General features: G+C 32.9%; 2 protein-coding genes across 3 annotated transcripts in view; one reads left to right on the top strand and one right to left on the bottom strand.

The window, feature by feature from the left end:
* Positions 1-19051, top strand: part of LOC105208061 (E3 ubiquitin-protein ligase MYCBP2) — a 183796-nt gene that overhangs the window by 61931 nt on the left and 102814 nt on the right. The window lies entirely within an intron of this gene.
* On the bottom strand, positions 5788-7588 carry LOC120358952. The gene is made up of 2 exons (XM_039454921.1): positions 7207-7588; positions 5788-6672 (listed from the first exon to the last, which is right to left on the bottom strand). The coding sequence occupies exons 1-2, from the start codon at positions 7325-7327 to the stop codon at positions 6317-6319; spliced, it is 477 nt and encodes a 158-aa protein (XP_039310855.1). The 5' UTR covers positions 7328-7588; the 3' UTR covers positions 5788-6316.

Below are 19051 nucleotides of genomic sequence, written 5' to 3'. Positions count from 1 at the left end.
GTGGAAAGATATCTAAGCGTTCGTGGAATAGTTTCACGAATCGCGGAGTCTGAAAACGGAGATCTCTTTCCCGCGTCTCTGAGATTTAGTAATTCAACGAGACTTTTGTGGTCCACGCGAGCGAAAGATTTAATGGCTTGCATTTAGCGATGAAAATTTCACGTTTATAATTGCCTCGTTATAATTTTACGAGTGCATGTGCGGTAACAACGATTTATCGGCCTGGTCGTGCAATTTGAGAGGTCACGTTGTGTATTTGGGTTAACTATAAATAACCGCGCATTTTAAATTGCAATTATTAAATCGTATTCCACTGAGCTGTATTTTTCAATTGACTCTTTATCTCCTAAATTATGTGTGATTTTTTTTGCTACATTAACGATACAAATGCTAGTTCGATGAAATTTTTATCACTGATTCGGAAGATATAAACAATTATTAAAAGAGAAAGATATATAAAATATTTATAAATATTACATTTTATTAATGTTATAAAAAATTGTATATGAGAAGTATAATTCATTTATACATCGCAGTTATTTTGTGAAAAAATATATATTTTACCAAAGTGGAATTTTATGAACTCAACTTTTTCACTAAATCAAAATTTTTCACGGATGATAGTGAATCTTTTATCTCTGGGTATCCCCATATGGACACACGCGCGCGAGGAAACGCTCGGCTGGAAAGGGGTGAGTTTAATGCGATGCAATTATTCCGCGTTGCTCGACGCACTATGCGGAAGTCAGAGTAATTTCGAAACTATCCAGAACACCGAGGTTACTCGAGTAGGCGTTACTTGCCGCGTACGCGCGCGTTTCACTTCGTAACAGGCAAATACTTCTTGATTTGGTAGTTTCACCCGATTATTCGGTGAGAACATGTTTGCAACTTTGCCGCAGCTACGAGCTTTGTTATTGTCTGAGAAAGTCGGGTAGAAATCAACAGACATTAGCGTTCACAACAGGAATAATAATCTGTCTGTAAAGTCAGCGAAAGATACAAAACAGATCGTCCACAGACAGAACGGTTTTGCTAAAGTATATATAAATTTAGCTAGATGTGCAGATCTGAAAATAATTTTTTGCTAGACCATTAAAATAATGATGTGGCATGTACAGGTCGGTTATCAAAACTTAATTGTTTTGATAATTTAACAAAGAATTATATTTTTATGTCAGTCTGAGCTAAATTTTTATATTTTTAAGTCAGAAACTATTTTTCAATGTAACATTCATTAAACAAATATCATACACTTTGTTTTACTTTAATTTTTAGTTTTTCCTTTACGATCTTTCCGATTTTATAGATAGAATGTTATTCGACCCGAGGCCAGCGTTCGCTTGATTTCTATTTAATTTTCGGTCGAACGTAATTTTAGCAGCTATTTTATTAGCCTCGTTTTATTATCTTATCAACTTTTCATTCAATATAAATCTAATATTACGAGGAAGTTGCTGCAACAGCGTGAGCTTTTTCCTTGTTACTTGCGGCCGCTGCGGTAAGTCGTCCGCGCCCTTTCTAACTGCTTAGAGACCGTTCGCCGGTGTGTTGGGAGAGGAGCTCGCGAAAGATAGCGCAATTCCGCGAGTTTGTCTATATCGCGGTAAGAAGCAACGCGCGCGGACCTAACCAAATTACGGCGACGGAAGAGAGTCAGAACTTCCGGCCGCGGGGCTTTGCGCCCGTTAAAGTAACTCGGTTTACGAAGTTTACGAACGAGAGAAGTCGAAGTTTCGACCGTATCTACCGCGCCGTGACGATGCCGACGACGATGCCGTCTACGAAATATTTGCACGCACTGTATGCGTGCGACAAATGATCCCCCCCCTAGCTTCAGATTTAGTTTGCGAAAAAGCAGCGTGCTTAAATGGGTTTGCAAGACGCAACAGTGAGTAAGCGGAGAGATCCTGCGTGCCATGTTTACCTTTGTGATCAACAATATAACAGGAAATAGCACGTAATTTTAGTATAATGATTATGTAGTAATAAAGTAAGTTAATTAGAGATAGTGAATATTCGCTAGGCACTTTATTATTTTAACATTTTCCATTTAAATTATTATTGAGCAGGGGAAAAATTGAACCTCAATTGACTAAAGAATAAATGTTCATAAAATAAGATATACTTTTTATTGGTGCATACATATATATTTATTCCAGAGAGAATTCCATCTAAATTTTTATTGATTTTTTTTAGTTCGTTCCCGTTTATTTATTATATTGAATAATTTAATCAAAATTAACGGAAGTTAACGGAAATTGTATTTATTAACGGAAATGAAATATTTCTCGATTTTAATTTAGTTTTCTGTATCGGGAATATTTAACTCTGTACACTAAAAGAAATTACAGAATGGCACAGCGCAAGTTCGTTGATTTTTTTGAGCGAAAATAAAAGAGCGAAGAGAACAAACCGTCATTTCCCGCTTGACTAGTTGCGAGGAAAAACTCCGCCGAAAATTTTCACCGACTGAAACTCGTACGTTCAATTTTTACGAGAGTGGCGATGCACAGTATGGTTTATTCACGGATACAGGTGTGTACAAGCCCGGCCATCGAAAACCAAACGCGATGCTTTCGAGATATTGCGTTTACTTGTTTTAATTGTAGATACTACCGGAAATGGTAAAGAAGGCACGAATAATTGAATCGTTCGTTAAACAATAGAATAATACAGCAGTATAATCTAAAAGAATACACAAATAAATTTCACTTAACGATTTGACTTTAATCTTGATCTAAATTTTAAACTTTTATAACTAAAATTAAATTTTTACTTTTTACATGAGATAAATATTTTATTCGTTTCATATATTTATCTACTTTGTTTTTAATTATTAAAGTGTATATTATTTTTGCTTTCACCGTAATTATTTTCTACCGATATAATTTTTTTTTTTTGTAGAAGTAACGCTAAATCTCTTCTGCTGTACTCTATTACCTAGTTTTCCTTGGAATTTACAATCTCTTGTGCCATTTTTACCTCGTACGTCTTTTAATATATTTTACTGAGCTGCAAGTTGACTGAATTGCATTTGCCACAATTTTAATTCGTATTTTGTTAGACGAAGTCTTTCGTGAAAGGCATTCACCGCCTTTTACGAGACTTGGTAAAGCAATCTTGCGCTTTGATCATGATAGGCAAGATCCATGCGGCTCCCCTTGCATTTTGCGTGGTTTAATATACGGGATATCCCAAAATTATTATGTTATATTTTAAATACATATTAATTAAAATTGTATATTATATTAAAATATTCCGAGATCGCGACTTTTTAAGTAATATCAAAGTTGGCCAATGATATTGCGTAGAAATTTTGCGCTTTATATGGTATATTTTATTTATAATTTATATAAATCGTTAATTTATTAATATAATTATTGGTAAATTAACCTTTGGATTTATTTTATTTATAATTAAATGTTTGAATTTGCACGTGATAGTTAAAATTGTTCATTTTTGCTGCCAACTTGTTGTCGATACCAATTGTGCATAGTAGAGATACAGAAAAATCAAAGAATAAAATTAGCTGAGCAATAAATTAAAATAAATTTTGTTATCATTTTTAGCTCTGAAAGTCAGTAATATATAACAGGTAAGCGTAATTATGAACCCGAGCATGCAAACTTGGTGGTTGGCTAACTTTGATCACCTCCAGCTCGAAACTTATTATATTATAGAGATTTTCGTATCAGAATTTTTGACCCTAATGGCTTAAAAGAGACAAGATTTCCAGACTACTCAGTTAAAATTTTGTGTTGTCGTGAGGCATCTTACACACGTCGCATAAAACCTCGGTGCATTAAGGATCGCTATGGCGGGGCAATGAAAGAATATTGCATCGCGCCACCGCCCCCGACGACGTTTCCGCCTCTCTCGCTCGACGATTACGCTCGGTCCTAGGTGGCTTTCTTCCTTACCTCAGCCAGTACTGGAGGTACTTTGTGAGACGCTTCTTTAACGAGCGCACGCTTTTTCGGCAGAGAGTATTAAAGCGAGTTTAATTTGCCATTGAAGCAGCTCATTTTATTGCTGCGTTTGCTTCATTACTTACCTCGCAACAGGAGACAACGCATAATATTTAATATACATTGTAAACTAGTTTTCCTACCGGAATTGTTTGTAAACGCAATTTTTAAATTATAAACGTATCAATGACAAAATCTCTCAGTTTTATTAATTATATGTGAATTTCGAAAAAAAGTTTACAATAGAATTAGAACAGAAATATAGAAATAAAGCTCTTAATGATTTTATTTAGTCCAGATTGTTTCAGTAACTTTTGTAATTAGTAGACATACACTTACGTCACTATGCTGTTATGAGTTGAATGTTATGAACTTCATTTATATTACAAGATTATTAGTACATATTCTTCCTCTTTATTATATAAGAAATTATTATAGAACATTGATATAATATATATACAACTTACATATTGGATAACGTAAATGAATAACAGCACACGTGGGAGTGAACAAATTATTTACTACTGTACTTTTCCCTCTGCGTATATTACATAAAACATTTCCAAAATTCTAACACTTTGGCGCATACCTCGTATCATAGAATTTAGATTAAGAAACTAAGCTGTCCGTATAAAAGTAGAATAGCGAGGGGATTGGACCAGCCGTACAAATCATTTCAAGTTTTCACGCAAGTTCAATGAGCTTTGAAACGATTCGTCCAGTCGGGCGTAAAATTGCTATGATATAGAGGCAAGGGAGATCGGTGGTACACCGACGTACGATTCGTCGTCGAAGTCGTAGATTCCGTCCCGCCAATAGCCATCGTTTGAAATCTCTAAGAACGCGCTTCCCGAAACTTTCGATCGTTCCGACTTGCGAAGATTGAATTATTCCTCGAGAAGTCCTCTGGATAGTAGAAGACGCGTGCCATTGGCACCATACGATGAGTTATTCCTTTTCTCTTTTATATCCGCGATTCACTATGGGATAATAAAATTGAACTGATCTAATGCCATTGTACTTTATTGATGCACAAATTAATACAAATTTTTATTAACGAAAATTTGATTGTATTGCCGACGTCAGAATGATTGAAATTTTTTTGTTCCGTAGGTAACGAACCTATTGATTTCTAAATATTGACGATAGAAATAATTATTAAAAAATGTTAATGTAATATATTTATTTTGACTTTTTTTTATTTCTGTTTGTATATTTGTTTAAACATGAAATACATTTGCTAGCTTTATCAAGTTTGTTTAACATTTAATCTATAGAGAAAAATACTTGTGAAACTCTTACTAAATAACGATTGTTATAAAGGATTTTAAACACTAATTTTATATTATATATAATATAATTTTTTTCTTTATAATTTTCAATTTTTTTAAATAATTAAATATAATTAAATTAATAAATTTAATTAAAATATGAAAATAAAATCCACTTGGATTTAAGTTATAAACCAGGATTTTTAAACTATCTATTTGCCTTAGGAAGCTTTAATTTACAAAAAGTTTATAAATTTTAATTATATATTTTGCTTTGTACATATTTAATAATATCTCGTGTAATCATGATTTTTCTAAAATTATTAATTTGCAGTGATTTTCTTGTCGAGGAACATAAAGATTTCGTTATAAGTTTAATAAGCTTTTGTATGGCTTAAAGCAAATGAGATAAATATTTTTGTATAATGAATTAATTTTTTATATACATATATGTATATAACCATTTTCTAAAACGTCATGATAGATTTAAAAAGATTCGTATATCTTGTGCATTGTTCAATAGAATAATTTCGCGTGCGGCGAAGCTGAGTAGAGTTTGATCGCGAGTTATCTCATAATTTTCCGAAAGATACACTAAAATGAAATTCAGGATATATTAAATCGATGGTAGTGTCTTTATTACTCGTATATGAAGCAGATTACATAATTTGTAAAACATTGCAGCCGGAAAATATGTCGTCACATTGCAGAGAAAAGTACGCAAAAGATGCCATTCGAACGCTATTTGCATAGGAGTATTTCCCTTCTGTCAGTACATACAACTTATATATTCTATACACCATCTTGAAATGTATAAAATGACTTAAGAAGTCGGCATGTTGTCCTGAGCATCGATATTTGTACGGCGAACATAATTAGGGTCGATCGAAGTGACATCAGCTGAATTAGTTTTATTATTTTTATTATAAAAATCTGTATTCAAAGAATTCTGATCCCAAAATTTGTTCAAAACGTAATTGTAATTATAATACGGAATGTGAAACTCAGATAAAGTGAGAGGATTTTTATTACTACTTTCACGTTGCAACATGTTTTTTTGCAGATAATGGTGTATTAAATGTTCTTAGTTCCCGATAGTTCCTTGTTATTTCCATAATTTGGGTAGGTGGGACTATAAACTGATACACGTTTTCCTTGATACCTGACCTTCGGTTGTACGTAATCGTACTGCGGCGGATTATAATCTCCTAACACGTAAGTTATACCATGTTCGACAAATATCTGTTTGTCGTTATTATTGTTTGACACTGATTTCTTCAGAATCGAAGGCTCTATTCTTTTAGAAGGTTTATTTGAAAGGCTATGTAAATAAACTGGTCTATCATAAATTGGTGTTGAATCCTTGGGAATATATGTGTTTGGCATATGCTCATGCATTATGACGGTATGCCGATTCTCCACATGCTTATCTACAATTGAACGTTTATATTTTAAGAGACTTTTATATTAATATTGATACATTGATTTACGTTCGTGCTTGAACTCGTATACGCCCTAGTCAAAATTTTACTTTTACTTTCAATCTCAATTCGGTTTCTTTTGAACCTTTTTTATTGACTATGATCTTTGTGGACAGTTGTAAAAGATTTTAAGAAATCGAAAAAAATCCCTTAAAGTGTAAAATTTTCCGATAATTATCATTTTTAAATACAAAGTGAAAACTCAAAAGGTCTAATTAAGATTGAAAATAAAAGTAAAATTTCGACTCGGGCTGCTACGTGGTTTTCAAAATAATTGGTACATTAGATTGTACCAACGAAATGTCAAACATTATTTTTATTCTGTATGACAGGACTCAGTACGATTTACACATTTCGATCGATTTTTTGCTAGCGGTATTTCCTTTACTAAATCGCGCGCATTTAAGATATCAGTTGACATAGTGAAGTAAGGGAAAAGCAAGCTAAAAATTAGTCGAAATATGCCTTTGTTATGATATTTACCGTTAATATCGGTAGGCTCATGTTCTGGAAGTAAGTCGATGGTTGAAGGATGCTTGGTATCGAATAAGGGCAACTTCGCACCATTGTCATGTACACCGATCGCAGATTTATTGGAATCCATGTTCTTAGAATTGGATCTAAGCGATCTTCTATTCCGGTGATGTACCTAAGGAAATATTGTTCTTAAGAAATCTTCGATAAGTTGTAGAATCAATAACCGTATACAAAAACATGACAAATTTTAGCATTCACGTTATTAAGTCGAGTTGTCCTGTTATACACTGAAAAAAATATCCCGAATTAAAAAAAAATTATTTGATTCAAAAACATAATTTTATTGAATACTTGCAAAGGGATTTTTTATTTAAGTCAAATATTAAATATATTTGAATTAAAAAAATATTTCGTAAAAGCAGAGACGTAATTTTGTTTGCAAATAATAAATTATATTTAATTAAAAAGAATTTTTTTTAATTGAATAATCTTTATAATTACTAAGAAACAAACAGATTTTATAGAAAGATATATTATATTTATAAAGAAATAATTATTCTTTAAGTAAAAAAGACTTTCTACACAGAAAAAACGATTTCTTCAAACTTAATAAATTTTATTATATTCAAGCAAATCATTTGTTTGAAAGTAACAAAATATGTACTTGAATTTAATTGACCATTAAATATTTTTTTAAATTTTTTAACAGATTTTATAATTTTTATAGCTTAATCTGTATTCACTGTTTCGCATATAAGATTCTATTTCACTAATAACAATTACGCATTATTTTACAATTTTTGAAAACGCATCGGCGGGATTTGAACCTAAGATCTTCGGAACAATAACCTAATACGTTAACATTAAGTTTATTGTACACGTGATACCGTTTATAAAGTTATATTTAAGGTAAAGCTGATTTTAACAGGAAGGAACTTGCATTTTGAATACCGCACGAACACTCTCACTATCCTTTGATTATTTAGCCTTAGATATTTGTATCATATTTGATATAATTGGTAAACTATAAATAATTTAAAAGTTTCAATAAAATATTTATTACATTTAATTCAAGCAATCTTTATAAAATAGTATATTTTTAAATAAATTAGAAAATTGATTAATTAAATTTAAAAAATATTTATTTTTTTTTAAAAAACTATTTAATAATTTTATAATTTTGAAAAACTAAATTTAAACAAATATTTACTAAAACGTTACTTTTAAAATTAAACAATCTGAATTTAATATTTTAAAAGTTTATTTACTAGATTTCAACAAATGTTTTATCGTAATTTATTGTTATTTATTATTTTTTAAGTTTAAATAAATAATTATTTAATATCAATCTTATTCCAATTTTTGATTGTTAGAAGGAAAGGTTTCTTTTACTTTAATACACGTATTTTAATTTTAAATACACAAATATTTAATATTAAATTTTTTCTGAATTTTTGTTTGTTGCTTTAAGAAAATTGATTTCTTTTATTTTAATAAATCATTTTTTAACTGTCAATAAATTAATCATTGATATTACGTTTTTCTTTTAACTTTTGATTGTTTGTTTAAAAGAAACAGTTTTTTTATTATACTAAGTCATTTTTTCCTTTGAATAAATAATATTTATTTTAATTCTTTGAATAAATATTTAATTATAAAACTTTTTTCATTTTTGGGCTGCTTGTTTTATGGAAACTGGTTTTTTTTATTTTAATAAAGGTTTTTTATCATATATTAAACACTTATTTAATATCAACTATTGTTTATTTATTTGTGGCTGTTTGGTTTAAGAAAATAGGTTTCTTTTATTTTATTAAATAATTTTTTACGATCAAATAAACTGTTATTTAAAATTAATATATAGAGTAATTCACTTTAAAAATGATAATTTTTGTTACAATTGTAAACAATTGTTTATTTAATGTAACAAAACGTTTTTGGAAACAAGGTACATATTTAAAAATAAAATTTAAAAAATTAAATTAAAAAAAATTGATTTATTACATTAAAAAAAAATTTCCTTTTTAGTATAGAAATTGTTAGATTACATTTTCTTGTATTTTAGGGTCTAATGTAATACTCTTAGATGTCAGTGAATCTTTAGTATTTTCGGGCTTCTTTTTGTTGTTGTCAATTTTAGCTGACGTAATTTGCTGATTAATCGACGATTTATCGAAGCTAGAAGTTGTTTGAGGTGTACTTGCTTCCGTTTGATTGCCTGATGCATTGTTCTCAGATGCCCACGGATTTTTTTCATCCTCAGTGTTATTAAAAAATTTTTTTCCTTCTACAATAAAGAAAATGTTTAATTATCATGTTTTCTTTGTATAATGGATAAGTATATATTTTTATTGTAAAAACGTGTAATATATTTTTTTAAACTTACTTTCATAAATCTCTTGGAACATTCCGATTACGGTGTCAAATGTTTCGCGAGCATTTTTAAAGAAAAACTCTCTATGTGCGAATAAATTTTGTTTTTTAAGTACATTATCGTTTTCATCTACATTGTTTAATTCTGCGTTAAATCCTATTGAGACACGTGGGCCGATGTAATCTGAAGAAGGAATGCTGAGTATAAACGGGTTTTCAGTTTGTCCCTTGATTGTAATTGAATGTCCTTTGCGAGACTGTTCTTTCAAATGGTTGGAGTCATATTGGTAAACTTGGTTTTTCACAGGTAAACCTATATTACATATTTGTATTAATTTTATAATAATAATATTGATTTTTTTTTGAAAATGAAAAACGAAATTTATTGCACAACCTTCTCTATTAAATTCTTAAAGGTACTTCTGTATTTTTAGCGGATATTCTGGTCTTTATCAGTACGGTCGCGAGAATTAATTATATTCATAAGCGTAATTAATCACTTATCTGTTGGCGTTTTATCCATCTGGTTTATCAAAAATACATATGCATTCTACATTTTACATTCTGTTTATAATATTATATGATTTATACAATAGTCATTTATTAAAAGAATATGTCATTTGATATAAGAATATTCTTGATATCCCGTAAGTGCATGCATAAATTTAAACGAAGTTTCTTTCGACGTAAATTATCTTGCTTAGAATATTTTGCTTTTATACATTAATGTACAAATGTTTAAATTTTTGATCGTTTAAAAAACATTTAAACAGCTATATAAATTTCAAAGTGTTTCATTGTTTCATAACGGTGGACAATTAATTTGTCTTGAATATTTTTAGCGATACAATTTTAAATAATTTATATTATTATATAAAAAATAATTTAATATAGTATACTGATTTAATATTTTATAGTGTGATATATTTATATGAAAAATACAACAAAATGCATTGCTGTTACCTGTTATCCCTTGATATGCAATGGTGAATATCAATAATAATACGTGGTATTTCATGATTTCACTCGTTGGACTTTTCGAATCACAAGAGCTAGCTGTTTGATGATGGACCGGCAAACGCGGCGCGAGAGATTCGCTGGCGACGTCGAAATTACTCGAGGTTTGGGAAAAATGATATGAGATAAAACTTGTGTCGTGAATCTCGATTTATCCTGTTCCAAGGCTTAAAGACGACTGACTGTTTCACAGGCAACAGCGATTTAGGAAAAGTCGGTACAGAGAGAGTGGGTACAATGGAAATTTTCGAAATAGGTGGATACATGTTAAGATTTATGAGTCTTAAACAAAAGCAAAACCTATTTTTAATAGAAAAATTTTTGTTACATTCAATAGAAATCTAATTTTGTTTAATAATAAATCTTAACATGCATCCACTTATTCGAAAATTTCCATTGTACCCTCTTTCTTTGTACCGACTTTTCCTAAATCGCTGTTGCAAAAAGAGACAAAGGAAAGATCAGAACAAATTAGCCGAAAGCTGGTATTGACAGACATATATTGAACATATGTACGGAGAACATTCGAGAACATTTGGTTTGACTTGAAATTATATATAGAGAATATTCTAGATCCAACGAGAAATAACATTATTAATTACAGGGATGCTAGCGAGTTTCTTTTTCCACTTTGTCTTTTTTTTTTCAAATTTGATCACCTTTTCTCTTATTCTTACCATTCATAAGCTGAAAATGTGTCAAATAATTTACTTACAGGTGCGAATTAAAAATCAAATATGCAACATATAAATGCGTTTGAAAATGACTTTCTAAATTTGGCAAAAAAGTTGAAGATTTAATTATAATCTATATTATTATTTTAATGATTATCCCAAAAAGAAGATTACCGAAAAAGTCAAATTGAAAAGAATGTTCCAAAACATGCAATTATCAAACAGATGCCGTTTCGTTGGTTAACTTTGCGTTGCAGCTGGTTAACCAACTTTTGTTGGTTAACCAGCTGTAAAAAGAGTGGCCGAACAGTATCCAGCTTTATTGCATTACTTTGAAATAATAACAAAAAAATCCTCAAGGAATTTAAACAAAAACAGACAGAGTTGTAAAAATCTTAAATAATTTGAAAAATCCTTCTACTACAGCAGAAGTTTTATTTATATCCGAAAGTGCTGAGCTGTTTTGCAACACTTTTCCAAATTTTTTCAAAATTAAGAGCCTTTAATTCATATCTTTTATGAAGAAGCTAGAAATTTAGTTACATTATTTCTAAATAAAATATGTAAGCTTGACACAGTTAGAAATTTTAACAAAGTAAAGAACTCGTTTGATGTCCATTTGATGTTTTTTATAAAGGATGTTAAATGTTCTCATAAAATTAATGAAATACTTAAGAAATTGAGTGAAAGACGTGAATGATAGTTCCGCTATAATATTCAACAGCATTACAAAGCAGCTGCTGAACATCTATTGTTAAAATCTATTTTAAACAGCTTTATTTTAAACAATTTTAAATCTATTTTCTTTCTTTCAAATCTATTTTAAACAATAAAATTTATTTGAGACAGCTAAACATTTTCGATTTTTTCAACTTTATAAGTTGAAGAAACGTAAAATTAATTTTTGTATCGCAAAAATCAATCTTTCTGCTAGGGATTTCTGGGGTTCATCTATTGAATGGCTTATTCTTCAGCTTGAAGATATGCCAGCTCTTGCTGAACATGAGCGAATAGATCATTACTGAAAAAAAATTTTTGGTATAAGAAAACTTGATGAGAGAAACAAAATTTCCATTAGTAACAAAAATTGAAAACTAGTTTGAGTTTTGTACATGGTAGTGCTGATGTAGAGAGGCGTTTAGTAATTCTGGTAATTAATTGACAGAAGAAAGAATCTTAATGTCAATAAAGATACTTAATGCCAGAATGATAATTAAGGATGGTTTAAAAAAATATAATAAGCCTGATCGAGTTTTTATCACGAAACAATTTACGATGAGACGTCTAGCATACAGTAAGTACAAAGTCTATTTAGAAGAACAAAAAAAATAAAAACTGAAAAAGAAAAAGAAGAAAAGCAGAAAGAGAAAGAAAAGAAAATGCAGGAACAACTTATGAAAGATAAAAAGGAGAAATGACATTTCTGTACTTGAGGCTTAATATAAAGAAGTGAAACAAGAAAATGATAACATAAAAGCTACTCGAAGAGGGGATTAAGGTGCTCTAAAGGAAAAAGATTTTCAAAAATTACAAATTGCGCACGGATTGCTTGAAGGGACTCAGGTAATGAAATCAAATTTAGATGATTCTCAGGTTGAGCTACTACATAACAGATTATAGACGTATAAAACTACACTTATAAATAGTTTTTTTTAAGAAGGCCCGAATTGAAAATGATACTGTAACTAACATTGATATACATGTACTTGATAATTCTGCTTAGTGAAAATAATGTAAATGTTTATTTTCGTAAACTATAATCAGATTTATTTTATTTTGTTAAAATATGATTCATTAAATTTTATTTTGTTTTTTGAGATGAAATATGACACCAAAGAACTATTCTAGAATGTGTGCTAGATTTTTGTGTCTAGTACATAAAATACATATTAGATTGTATTTATTCTTAAGGTATTTTAAGTAAAAACTTCTTTTGTATTAAATGTGATACTGTTGTCAAACAATAAGTTATGCATGAAGATTTTTCTTTTTGTAGAAATAAATACGTATTTAAATTGTTTTTAATTTTGTTAGTGTATTAAATTTAATCAAAGTAATAATTAAACGATACAACCATGTGTTTTATTTAGTCTTTTTTGTCACTTTTTTGTGAGCAAGGTCTCTTTTACTCCTTTTTTTTCCTTGGACATCGCTAGCACCCCTGTAATTAGAAAGATCCTCAAAATACGATTATAGAGCTAATTCTACAAATACAAATTTAAATTGTAAAACTTATAAATTTTTATCTGAACACTAGCACATAAGCGAGGCTTATCTTATAAAACTTTCTTAGATACTCCCAACTTATATAAGGTTCTGAGAAATGTGTAATCTACTCAAACTAGTATAAATCTCTTTATGTATATCAGTTATACATATTTCCTCAAGTTTAATGATTCACTTATCGTTACTTTTGTGTATGTACACAATGCACTCTACTATAACAGTGCGATGAAAAGACCAAGCGTTATTAGTAATGGTTCGAAAAGTAATAAGCGTACTTTTGCCGGAATTCTTAAAAATTCGTGAAAATGTCAGACTTTAAAAATTCCCACGTTGTATAAATCGCGAGAATTAATTATAGTCATATGTGTAATTGATTACTTATCGATTAGCATTCTCTTCATCTGCGGTTTATTAAACATATATGTATTGTACGTTTTACATTCCGTTTACAATGAAACAATGATTTTGACGTTGAATTGACTCACTTCTTGCTGAGTTAGATACTGATTGTGAGAAGTATACAATATTAGTACAATCAACATTTATAAGCACAGATTGTGTAATAATTTATTAGAAGTTCTTTATAATTTTTATGTTTAGAAAATAAATAGATACATCAATACTTTTTAATTGAAAGATAGTATTTAATGAGATCAAATTTCTCTGTATTCTCTGCAGATATGTGTTGTGCCACGAACATCATATAATTTTAATATAAATTTTGACTTTCAATAGATTAGAACCGATCTATATACAAAACATGTACGTACTTGTCCATAGTTGATACGCTTGCTTTGCTCGAAGTCGAAGCGTGGTATCTTACTTTCGAAAATAATGGGGCGGTCAGGAACGCACAAGCGGCTGTCAGATTATTGCGTAATCAAGTTTCGTGATGAGTATTTCCCGAATTCGATCACTTGAAAAAGAAACAATATTTGCCTAGCAAGACTACAAATGGAACTGTGAAAGATTCCCAGATCTCAGCAAGTCGTCTACTCGCGTAAAGAGAGACAGTTTGCTCGCTGCGCGTAACTTGGCATCGAGTCGCGACCGCTTCTCTTGATTATTTTACTCCAATTCCTTGTCCTCCACTTTGACAGGAATCCCAGAGTCCTATTTTAATTTACCTCCTGTGCATTCGCTCGATCTGGTGATTCGGACCGAACTGGCTGCAAAGTGTTTACGGTTCGTGTATATACACCCGCGTGATACGCTTTGGCATATTTTTGCAAGCGATTCCATTCGATCGATTCCGAACGTGCACGGAAAGATTTTTCCTCTCTGTAGGGGATTCTATGTTGCTTTTGTGCTATTTTATATTTTTTGATAGGCATTGCGAAGCAATTTTATTTACCGCAAGTTGCAGCATTACTTGTAACGTACGAAGGTTTAAATATACGAATATCGATTTGAACAAGCAATATTAAAAATTCTTTAACATTTTACAAAGAATATTGCACAAATAATTTTTTTTATAATGTATATAATATGATGGTAGAGAAGAACAGTATTTATTTTAATATCTCTTAAATATCAATATACTCGTATCTTCTGAGCGCAGTGATTTTGCCACGCGAGAGAATATTTCGTTTGAAAAGTGATGTTCATTTGCCGTGCACGCATTGCTTTTATACCGTTACACAAAATTAGACAGAATATTATGTGTTTTACGTAGGAAGTAAAAACTGCTCTGTGAGTGGTTTTTTTTTCATATTAAATGTTGACTGTCTTTTTGCAAATTTAATAAGAGCAAGCGAACGTAATATTAAAAATATCCATTTAACAAATATTCTATTGTTGGATTTTATTAAATGAAATATTTGGTCTACGCTCATGCCAAATACACACAAAGAATTAATTTTAGAGAGGTAATTTAATGTTTGAGAAATCTAATTTTACATGTTATTCAGTGATATTTGAAAAGAAAAATTTCAACTGAGTAGTTTCCAAAATATTTCTCTAACAGTGAAAACATCGTCAGAGTAGATATATAGGTGTAGAAAGATCCTACTTTGAAGACATTAATAAGACGGAAGAATTGTATTTAAATAATTTTTTTCTGCAAATTTTGCCAGATTATGTACAAGGACGATATATTTTATTTCGTTTTGCGAGCGGTGTGAAAGCACAAATTTCCGGTCACGGTATTGGATTTCAGGCCCCATTTTTTTTTTAAACACAAGGGTCGACACTCTGGGAGTGCGACGAAGCAACACGAAGCATTCTTTAGAAGAATTTAATTCCGTCTGCAGCCAAGCATTGCAACGACGAACACGAAGAGATGTTAGCGCCCCCATGATCCTTTGTTCGTGATCTTTTCTTCCCTTACGTTTTGCCACCTCTATCTGCCCGCTTCCTACGTTTTTCGCACTGCTGGCTGCCCGCGTTCCATCCGAGAATGTAATTTCCGCGCGGTCGAAGAATCCAGCCCGATGGGACCCGGCACGTCCGACACCGATACAATTCACCTGATAAAACTGCGGGGTTACTCGCCGGTGACTTTCGAACTTGGTGCGAACATCGCGACCTTATTCCGCGCGCTCTTCGTTCTTTCCCTAGATCGATCTATCTGCCTCGTCGTTCCAGAGATCTGTCTTCGGATCCCGAAGGAACACTTCATTGAGATAATACTGCGAGGAAAAAGACCATATTCCGCGACGAATTTGAAGAAGGCTCGCGATTGCGAGCTCGTAAAACGTGATAGCTAGAGAGCGATTTCCAGCGACTAGAAAAATGCTGATCAAACATTTATATGCTGATTCTGCAGTTTCCTAGTAAATTTTATCTTTAATCGTTTCTAAGGTAGCACAGATTTCGTTTGACAATAAGTTCTTCAGCCTTCCCATGAACGAACGAGTATCGCGAAAAATTACATCGCGCAATAAGGATAGTAGTATTGTTGGCACACGCATTTGGATCTATCGAAATCCCTTGTTCCTCTTTACACGCGTATACGCTATAAAATCGTCTCAACAACAGAATTTCAAAAGCCGAGGCGTGTCGGTCCGGTGTATATCGTCGTCGCTTTCTCCCCGCTGGATGAGCGAACTCGATAAGACCTTTCTCCACCCGTTCGCCGATGCTTTCAAGAAACCCGATACGGACGGCAGGCGGGATGCATCAACTTGTCAAGCTAAGATACCTGACCCCCCGCCGTCCCCCTCGTCCTCCCTTTGGGGGCTAGCCAGTCTCGTCAGTTACGATATTATCCTTCCGCACGGGATCTAAACTTTAGCTCGTGACAAAGATTTCGATCTTCGCGAAGTCCTCCCCTTCAAGATCGACAACTCGGAAACACGAACCGGAAAGTACTTGACCTCGTTCCACGGAGTGACCTTCCTTCCCTAGCTTCCTTTATTTCGTGATATTTACCAGACTCGCTTTTTGGTTAGTTTTGTAGAAATCTTTCAGAGTGTATACGTCGCTTTCCTACATTTTTCCAGCAATGTCCGAGGGGACGTGCCGTCTTTGTCGGGTTTTTCTAGTCGTTTTCAGCCCTTTTGCCGCTTCTTTCGTCTTATATACCTTCGGGATATCTCTCTCAAGAGAAGTCTCTCAAGAGAAGTATCCCGCCGCTATCTGTATAATTTTATCTCAACTTGCGTGCTTCCACGGACGTACGCTCGCGAACCGATATTTTTTTTTCCACGTTGACGGGTTCGACTTTACGTCTGGTTTAGCAAGCGCATTTCAAGCACGTGTCAGTTGTACGATGTTAAGCCACTTGTTGCTGTCACGGCTTAGTACATAAACATTTGTTCTTGATTAAATTCCGATAGCCATGACCTTGAGTCGAGCCGCGATAGAACCATTTCTCAGAACGTATCGCCTCGCAGGATGCAGATGAAACGTATGTATCGCAAACTGATGCGTGCGCTCACGGCGACGGAGTCGAGTCGAGACAAACTTCCTGAATCATGCGCCGTTCATGAGATTTCACTTGTTAACAGGATAATTATATATAACGTCTTTCTTTCCCTCTCTTTCTCTCCGTTAGTATATTGTATGTAGGTATCGGCTTGTCACGTAGATGATACTTCCTTCGACCTGGCAACTTTGTGCTGGCGAGATCTTGCCGTTCTCCTTGTAAGTCCCCGGGCGACGTTTCCGGGAGTACATTGGGTGGGAGTCGAGAAGTTCCAAGTTTGTTTCTGTCTTCCTCACCCCGTGCCTTCCTCGGGCCGGATAGAGCAGTTTCTCCATCGCGAAGTTAAGTTAGATACCACTCGATAGCCAGGTTAGAACTACGGCCGACCGCCGTGGCCCTTATTGGTATCGATAAAGCATATATCGAGTAAGGAAACAGAGAACGCGTAGTTTCGTGAACGAAGTAATAATGGCCGCCGGGCATCTGGTGGCCCTAGGCGGCAAAAAGAAAAAAATATCGAACGAGATAGGGAAGGAAGTGGAAATGTATTTCGTGCCTCTATCGTTTTCCTCCGATAGAAAAAAAATGGAAGCATTCGTTGAATCGAGTTGGACCCTTGGCAGCTATCCTTGATTGGTCGTACACAACGTGTAACTCGTGCGGCATCTCGGGCATTCCTTCGTGTACGAAACGTTGCATCGAGGAATATTCGTTTACACGGCAATATTTGTTTTGGAAAACTTATATTTTATTATTAAATTATTGCGGATTATTTATAATAAATATATAAACTTACAAATTTGTTACAAATGAGTCTAAAGAGTTAGTTTTTCTCTCTGTATATTCATGTAGATAATACTTAAATAATTTTTTCAGTAGTATAGATTTATTCTCTCAGATGGATTGAATTACAATTTATAATCCATTAAATGTAATTTAAAATGTATTTGACAGGATACGTTTCGTACTTTGCATTTGAAATGCATTTCAATTCTACGGAATTTCGCGAAGTCTCGTTTATAAATCGAGAACTCGATGTTTTTGTCTGAACGTAGTTATTGACATCGAGAAACGCGCTAGTTTGATTATTCAATAAATACATTTCTTCGCGTTCTTTCGGGCGTATCATCCGCGTCGCTTCAGAAAAGAGCGAGGTGACGGAAGGACGGCGAAAGGAGATGATGATAATTTAATTGCACAATGCTCTTCTCTCTCGTCGTGGCGCGAGAGACGAGTCGCAGCTGGCGAAGACACGTTCACCCCTGCTTCGCGCACCCCTTGGGCCGTCGTTGTTTTTATTGCCAAGTCAAAGACCGAGCTCCAGCATCCCCGCGGGCTCCACCGTTCTATCAGAACTCTCGTCGGTGGGTAAAGAAAGACTCCGCGCGAGCAAAGGAAGACTTTCGATGGGGTGACGCTCGTTCGTAAGAGAAACCGACGTGTTTCCACTTTTGATAATTCGCGGACGACATAGTCTTGTCTCGGTTTCCCAAGCGTCGATACGTATTTTGTTCTCTCGTTTTGAATTTTATTGCCAAGTTCGCCACCTGGTTACACCCCATCCTCCGTTGTTTATCGTCTGGCGGCACAGCTATACCAGGAGGAAAGATATGTATTGTCGAGCACGCGAGTGGAAAGTTATTCAGGCGAAACGACGCGTATGAAAAGCAACAAACGAGCCCTTTCGCCCTTG

Source organism: Solenopsis invicta, chromosome 11, assembly GCF_016802725.1.
Source record: "Solenopsis invicta isolate M01_SB chromosome 11, UNIL_Sinv_3.0, whole genome shotgun sequence".
Taxonomy (NCBI): domain Eukaryota; kingdom Metazoa; phylum Arthropoda; class Insecta; order Hymenoptera; family Formicidae; genus Solenopsis; species Solenopsis invicta.
The sequence above is the reverse complement of the archived record's forward strand: the minus strand, read 5'-3'. Positions and strand labels throughout refer to the sequence as shown.

Bases quoted from the DNA above. Each gene is read 5' to 3' on its own strand.
- LOC120358952 (XM_039454921.1), bottom strand. From the start codon at position 7,327: ATGGATTCCAATAAATCTGCGATCGGTGTACATGACAATGGTGCGAAG. The intron at 6,673-7,206 runs GTAAATATCATA...GTTCAATTGTAG, and splicing joins TGAGCCTACCGATATTAACG to ATAAGCATGTGGAGAATCGG.